This window comes from Hippocampus comes, unplaced genomic scaffold, assembly GCF_001891065.2.
Source record: "Hippocampus comes isolate QL1 unplaced genomic scaffold, H_comes_QL1_v1.1 scaffold187, whole genome shotgun sequence".
NCBI classification, from domain to species: Eukaryota; Metazoa; Chordata; class Actinopteri; order Syngnathiformes; family Syngnathidae; genus Hippocampus; species Hippocampus comes.
In genome coordinates, this window is record NW_017828852.1 from 512,838 (window position 1) to 521,544 (window position 8,707).

General features: G+C 41.1%; 1 protein-coding gene across 1 annotated transcript; it reads left to right on the forward strand.

Moving 5' to 3' along the window:
* The first annotated feature begins 5,022 nt into the window (after window positions 1-5,022).
* Window positions 5,023-7,930, forward strand: hoxb13a (homeobox B13a). The gene is made up of 2 exons (XM_019858588.1): window positions 5,023-5,895; window positions 7,070-7,930. Exons 1-2 carry the CDS (start codon window positions 5,175-5,177, stop codon window positions 7,315-7,317), a joined length of 969 nt encoding a protein of 322 aa, XP_019714147.1. The 5' UTR covers window positions 5,023-5,174; the 3' UTR covers window positions 7,318-7,930.
* Window positions 7,931-8,707: the final 777 nt, after the last annotated feature.

Sequence of the window (8,707 nt, forward strand, 5' to 3'; positions counted from 1 at the left end):
TAGCTCACGCGTACCGTTTGAAAATGCTTCCCTCGGCCCTCCACATTCCTATTCTTTGCACTCGGTGAATTGTACCCGAAACAAACTCTGAATGAGAATAATGATAACTCAACTCAACTCAACTGTATTGAAAGAGCACTTTTAAACAGCCTGCGCTGCATACAAAGTGCTGTACATGGAGCAACTAACATATATACAACAATAAAGCAATGAATCAGTAACAAAATGGTAGAAGGCACCAAACATTAAAACCAAGATCACAATCTGAGTCATGCTGAAGGATATAGGATATAGCGCAACAGCTACGATCACAAGCTGCAATTGCAGACTGCAGAGCACTAACAACTTCCGGTGACGCAGGTCACGCGCCACCGTCGGTTAAAGATTTACCTGCTTAATTTTATTTTATTTTTTTAATACTGTTTGTGAAAATGAGGCTGATAGGATGATTAGGTTGCAGTGTACATTAATACAAAAAATATATTACTAACATGCACAAAGACACACAAATGGTTGTTTGTTTTTTTTCTCCTCTACATCCCTCGCGATCACTTGGGACCACGATCGCGATCGAAGTAATGGGCACCCCTGCCTTAAATTATATCACTTGTGTGCCAAACAAACAAACAAAAAAAAACCCACCAACAACAAAAACAATCATATATCCATGAGGCTACCAGTCTGTCTCTCTGTACACACACACACACACACACACACACACACACACACACACACACACACACATTCGCAGGTGCACACAATCGCACTCACACACATCACTTTGCTAGACAATAGCAGCACTTTTTGCTTTAATATTAACACATCGTATTAACTTGTTTCTCTTATTCCAATCAAAAATGTCAAGTAGTGTCAAATGAAAAAGGCCTACTGTTTGAACTCTTATCATGGTTCGGAGTTCTAAAATTTTTTTTTATTAAATTAACTCCTATAGCAATTTGATCATACAGTGCACAGCAAACAAAAAGCAGCCTATTGAGAAATGTGTCACGTAAAGCGTGGTACACTTACACATTCCCTCTTCAAGACCAGACTGGGACCAGCTACGACTGGTGCTCGCCCTCCTTAGCAGAGGTGGGAGGGTGTGAGGTGGATCAAACCATTTTTTCACAAAAGGGTGTGTACTGTATTTTGTGGTGAAAATCTTTCATCTGAACTTTGTACTGTATTTTTTTACAACTTTCTAGCTTGTTAAAAACAACACACAGTACACAGTTGAAAAAAACAACAACAGAGAACCCAAAATATTCAGGCTTTTATTCTCTTGAAGGAAGCACCCCCAAAATGGGATAGACACGCCCATGCTTTTAAGTCATTTATATCTGGCCAAAAACCTTTTTTCAGTAAAAATGCTTTTTAGCTCAAAGTTTGTGTCTTCTTCCTTGAGACACAAGTCCACACTTGGGATGCATGCTTACGTGGCAAAAGAAGGGGAGGGGTGGTGCAGTTATCATGACGTTGGGGGTGCGCCCCCCCCACCCACACGCATACCATCGGAACCCATGTGTGAATGACATAAATGCCAGACCTCTAAAGCAGGGTTGCTGTTTGTTTTTCACACAATTTAATTTTTGTCAAAACCAGGGAAAGGCACAAATACGACTGGTTTAAAATTCAAAATATACGAAATAGGCTCAGTGGGTGTGGACAAGAATTGTGCAGCCTGTAGCTGGATAAATACACGGAATCATTTGCAACCTTTTTTTTCATCTGCAGCTTTGGACACAAAAACTAAAAGTCTGATCAACGGGATAAGTGTTACTTGTATTTTTAGGAAGTTAATTTTATTTCGTTTTTCACAATTTTGCAATAGATCTCCAGACTTCCATCTAATGTTAAGCCTGTCATTTCTCTCTGACAATGCGCGCGTTATGTCACGGTAGCAAAAACAGTATAGTATAAAGTATCATACCGAAACATAATTGTTATGACGAATATCACTTTGTCCGTTTGTCACTTTAATCATTGTCTCTGTTTAAAATTATTAATTTCCACCTCGTCGCTGATCGTGTAGTGGTACACTCGCCTGACTTGTGATCCGGCATCGTGGGATCGCTTCACTCGCTGACAGCGTACCTGTGGTGGTTGTTCGTTTATGTGCCCTGCGAATATCTGGCGAGCAGGAGGGTGCAGTCCACCTTTTGCCCGAAAGTGGGATAAGCTTCAGCAGCTCCCGCGACCCTGTTCAGGATAAGCGTTGGTGAAAATGGATGGATGGATGGATGCATAATTTCCACTTATTAGCTCCATCAGTCCATCAGTTTTCCTCTTGAGCTTTTTTTCGCATGGATTTCGCTTAACCAAAAAGGAAATGCATCGAGGAAAGCTCTCCATTGTGGATAAAAAAACAAACAAACAAAAACAATGTCATTTTACAAATCAAATGTTTTGAAGTTATTTCTTAAATAGGCCTATATAGTTTGACAAAGGCGAAACAATGGTAAACAAAATGCGAAAAAGGGGTAATAGGGGATATTTTTGTCATATAGGCTCCAGTGTGCAGGCCTATATGTGAACGCTAGGCATGCGCGGATTTTTAAAGTTGTGTTTCTGAATAAATGTGGATTGAATAAATGTTCATTTAATAAGTGAGTTATTTTCTGCTCGCATTTTACGTAGAGCAATTCACAACTCTTTCCACAAAAAAGAGCCCATATCACATATTAATCGAAGGCATTTGACGTAGTCCAATATTCAGATCCGTATATAACAAAGACCTTCCCGTCGTGTACTTAAATTGATTGACAATCAATAGCTGCCCATTTTATTTCTTAATGATCCCAAATGTGCGAGTCGACGTACACATACTCAAGTCTTCATTATTGAAAAAAATTTATAGACGATAAAGCTAAGTTTGTGTGAATACAAACGATCCGCTCATAATCGGTTAATAAGATAAGAAAACCTCTATTGTCTCATAATGGAGAAATTTGCAATGTACAGCAGCAAAGTTCGGAGGGAAGAAGTAGAAAAAAGTAGAAAACAAGTATTTGCATGCACAAAATACTTTTTTTTAATGAACTGTACACAGTACAGAATGGAACTAAATGTTGGGAACTTCCGTTTCGATGTTTGCCTTCATACTGGCTATAATATACTGGTTATATTATGCCGTGTGATGACGATCATTGAGACAGCGAGGCGTCTTCCTGGTCACTTGGAAGCACGCGCACGTACACAAACACGCGCACGCACACATAAAGCTTTGAGTTGGCGGCGGCCTTGAACTTGAGCTCAAGTACATCCGTCTGCAGCACCCCCCCCCCACCCCCTTGCGTCAAACTTGACCTTGAACCTCTGAAGCCCGCCTGAGTGCAGACCACACTGCAGGAGAGCTCGACGTGGCTTCTGTGTGTGGCCTCTGGCGATCTCTACGTGATTGTACAAACGGCAAATTACGGTGTTTGCATTCAAGGATTGCAAGAATGATATGTAATTTATTATCTCTTTTTGTCTTTGAAAATTACAATTTAAACCTAAAAAAAAAGCCTAAACTTTTTTTTTGTCTTCATGAAAATACCAACATCCGTGTACTGTATTAATTACCTTGATGAAATATTTTCTTCTGCACAAGCGGACCAGGAAAGTCAAAATACACGAAATATGCGTCAGGTAATAAGACATGAGGAAAAGCAACAAACGAATACGCCATACTTCCTCAAAATTTTACAAAGACGCATATTGGGATAGTGTGAAAAGTATTCTCTACATGATTTGATCATGTGAGAAAAATATTTTTTATACATTTGACAAATCTGCAAACGGAAAATACCGAGATTATTATTTTTCTGTTTTAAAATAACCATAGAAATGTTTTCAAAGGAGGATATGAAATACTGTATGTATGCAATTACATTCATCCAGTTGCCATATTGCTTATTTTATTCTCAGCAGTTTTGGGGTGAGCTGCAGCTTCCAGCTGACTTTCGGCTATAAGCAGAGGCTATACATGCACGATGCATGCTGGTCGCCAGCCCATCGCAGACAATTATTGCAAATGTTTTAATACATTATTTGGCAATCATTTACCTAGTAATACTTGACTGAATCTATCTATCTATCTATCTATCTATCTATCTATCTATCTATCTATCTATCTATCTATCTATCTATCTATCTATCTATCTATCTATCTATCTATCTATCTAATGACCAACATTATTTTCATTTTATTATGGCATCGTGCGTGGCTCAAAAATATTTTCCCATCATTAGATTGCGTCGAACGGAAGCGCACATGTAGGTGCTATATGATACTACAGTGGCGTGTTTCTTGTTTTAAAAAATGATCTTAAACCTGGTATGATACTTGATACCAAATAATCTATTTTGTTCATTTGGGCGGCTTACATTGGATGTATAACTCACACCATCAGCACTTTTATTTTTTCCCCTCACATAAATAATTAAACATGGCGAGATTTGCAAACATGATGTGAGAATCTGTTCTCAGTTGCCGTATACTTGAGAAATAAAGATTGACTAATATAGATACAATCCTGTACCTGTTGTCATTTTGGGAGTTTGTAAATATTACATGCGCTAGAACATTTCCATTTGCTTCATATTTTTCGACGTATATTACAAACTGTCATAATTTTCTTTGTCTAAAACCACCGCAGTTCGTAGTTTGGCACACTGCATTGCGCATTCTTTACGCACGGCGCGAAAACCTACCAGTCGCTGTATAATTTTGATTGGCTGTTATCGAAACATGTGTGTCTTACGTGAGGCAAAGACAGCCCAGACCGACAAACTCTTGCCACTTCAAGTAAGCTCCCGACATATAGAGTTTATATTTTTCCTGTTCCAACTCAAGCGCCACTCAACAATATTTTCCTTGAGTGACAATTTCGAAACACGGCGTCTTCTCCTTTTTTTGTAGTTCTTCCTATCACGTGATCGCTGTGGCTCATCCAATGGACATGCGACCATCCCCATCTTTTCATCTCAAGGCGGTTTGCGTCAAGATATGAAACCGGATGACTGGCTGGTTACGGACGGTCTTTTTCCTCAGAGTCTGCTAGCAATACTCGTCACGCATGCGATGACTACCTTAGTTCTGCGTGTACAGCAATCGGAGCACATGCGCCCTTCGCTGATGTGCGCGCGAGCGAACCAAAGCAGAGCGTGATCGTGGGGAAAAAAGAGTTCATATGACAACCTCCTTAGTCCTTAACCCTCGCTGGTCAGCGGAAACGGTAATGTTTGTTTATGACAATAATCTGGACGAGTTCAACAAGAACATGGAGGGGCTGGTGGGCAGCGGGAACTTTGCCACCGCCAGTGCGGTGAACCAGTGTCGCAACATAATGGCTCACTCGGCGGCCGCGGCTGCACTTGGCGGCCACCCCCCGGGTTTGATGCATTCTTCAGCGAGCTACTCCAACGTGGACGTGTCGGTGTCGGGCCCCGGTGATGCGTCCGCGGCGGTGAAAACGTGCGCGGCGGGACCGTGTGCAGCAGCGACCGTGTCGCACCAGAGCACTTCTGCAGCCCCCGCTTTACCTTACGGCTACTTTGGTAACGGCTACTATCCGTGTAGGATGGGGCGTGGTCCAGTCAAATCGTGCACGCAGGCTGCTGGAGCCGCGCTCAGCTCTCAATACATGGACACCACGGTGAGCTCCGATGAATACCCCAACCACAGGCCAAAGGAGTTCGCCTTTTACCACGGCTACCCCAGTCCATACCAGTCCATGGCAAGCTACCTGGATGTGTCCGTGGTCCAAACGTTGGGGACTGGTGAGCCGCGCCATGACACCCTCCTCCCCATGGAAGGCTACCAGCCATGGGCTCTCACCAACGGCTGGGGGGGACAGATGTACTGTTCCAAAGACCAGGGGCAGGGTCACCTCTGGAAGTCAGCGTTGGCTGGTAATGATGAATTAATTGCCGCACTCACCACTTAGGCTATACAGTATTTAAATGATCGCATTCAGATATTTTTCTTATTTCTCATCGACTGTACAAAGCAAACTATACAACAAAAATGCAGTGCAAGGGCACATGCATGTCTCATGCAACCATGAGCGTTTTGTTAACATACCCCATTTGGCATTAATTAATATATCCGTTGAGCAGACCATTCATGTTTAATACGTTGGGTAATTTGTTCTAAATGGTAATATTCTCGTATCATTTTCTTTACTGTTATGCAGGGGTTTAAATTTAATAGGGTTCAAAAACTCAATTTCAACAGGCCTATAATGGCAGTAAAATTTATTTTTCTTTTCTTTTTTTAACCATCAAACTAACTAAGAGAAACTATCTTATCAAAACGTTTTCTGTCTTTTCACATACTGGATTATGAGATATGTAAATGCATAAATATAAATAGAATCCACTACGAGTACGAAATAGTTTCAACCATGCAATGACGAACGAGAACGTCATTATCTTACTTTATGTATTGTTAACTATTAACAAGAATTAATTAAGCTAAAGCAACCATGTTGCAAATAATGCTGCATAAGTCTTAACTACAGAAAGAGATACACTTAATGTTTCGTTGGTAAAACTTAATTGGTTGTTTATTATTTGTTGTTACAAATGCTTGCAGCAAAAACAAATTAAATAAAAATTAAAACGGAGTAAAATAGAAGAAACCTGAATGAAAATCAGGAACAAATGCTGTATCCATCCACCCAATCCGCCCCCCCCCCAAAAATGCAAAAAGTGCAGCAAATATTACACAGCAATAACACATTCTTCACAATCAACTAAAACTTGAACACAATTGAGTCCCACGTTCTCTTTTATTTATTTATTTATTTATTTTTGCTGTGAACATGTGTACTTTATTTGTTTTTGTTTTTTCCAATGCATATGACATTTAATGTAATACATTATAGTCCAGTGTACTCTGCTGTCAGCTGTTGTGTCGGCATTGCGGAGAATCCGTTCTCCGTCGCCTTACTTGTACGGAGAAATAAAGGTGAAATACATAAAATAAATAAACGTGGCATATAGAGCATCGATGGGCCATCTTAGCAACAGACGATAACGCAAACTGTGGCAACACGTTTCTAACCGTGTCCTCTCTCGGCAGATGTGGTTGCCCACCAGCAAGAATGTTCCCCATTTCGTCGAGGAAGGAAGAAGCGGATACCTTACACAAAGGTGCAGCTTAAGGAGCTGGAAAAAGAATACGCTGCCAACAAATTCATCACGAAGGACAAGAGGAAGAAGATTTCGGCCGCGACCAACCTTTCGGAGAGGCAGATCACCATCTGGTTCCAGAATAGGAGGGTAAAGGAGAAGAAGTTTGTGACTAAAGTGAAAAACAGCACGCCTTAGCATCCTGCTCATTTGGACCATCACCGGGGGAATTAGTGTTCGCTTAAACACCGAGTTGACGCATTTGGGTGATCAATCATGAAATGCTCCAACATACTGTGACTGATTTCGTCCAACACGAAAGACGCATACATGCATTATGTAAGGAAGTATGACTAATTAAAGGACATTTGAATGAACCAAAGCCCTCTCATAAACATTTTGTAAATATGGCATTTTTGTAAATATGTCATCAACTCACGTTGAACTGTCTTGTCTATGTTAATTTGCTCTTGTTGTCTGTATGTCAGATATTGCCTTCACGGCGTGTTTATAACGCGTTCAGATTTCTCTTTCGTTTGAATTGGATTTTTTTAAAAAAACGCAGCTTTAGACGTCAGTGAATTTTCAACGAGACCTCAAATGTAATAATTTAATGTGCAATCCTACACGTGGCTCCGGCAATGGCTGCAATTGGTTTGAAATGCCACTCGAAAGTGCTGAGAGGCTGGAACAGAATTTGGTCCTGCTACTGGAACAGTTGATAATATTCACATATGAATAAAACCTCGTTTTGAGCATCGCTTCATTTAAACATGTAAAAGCATGACAATAAAATATATACAATAAAATGTATTGCAGTAGAAGCAAAGGTGTACTGTTTTTTTTGCTGTGTTTATAATTAATTTGTCACAGTTCATAAAAATTATCTACCGTGACGTGAACGTTAAAAAATGCTATCACACACACAAACACACACACACACACACACGAACTCGCACACGCATACACGCTCATTCTCGCGTGCGCGCTCGCACACACACACACGCACACACGCACACACACACACACGCACACACACACACACACACACGTACGCCAACGCACAGTTCGTATTTCCTCTTTAAAGGGGAATTCAATCGCAAAAAAAACTTTACAGTAATGCTGTATGTGCCTCCACGAGTCCAAACACGCTATTCTTGTACTCGTGGAATATGAGTTCAACAGCAAAATCCACCCGTTTTTTGCCATTTCAGAGGGCGGCAAGACCAATCACGGCTCACCTGTTTTCTAAAGCTGAGCCATGATTGGTTCTTACCACCTGAGTAACATTGATGTCATTTTCAGTCGATAGCAAGTGGCAAAATGGCTGCCCCTGAGATGGACAAAGATGGGTGGATTTTACTGCTGAACTCATATTCCACGATCGCAGTGTTTGGACGGGTAGGGCTGCATAGATCTTTATCCATCCATAATCTGAAGTGCTATATTTTCACGGGGTCGCGGGACGTGCTGGAGCCAATCCCAACGGTTTTGGGGCATGACAGTAGGCGGTAAGCCCTGAACTGGTCGGCAGCCAATCGCAGGGGACAGACACATAGACGGACAAAAACTTTCGCACTTTCAGTCA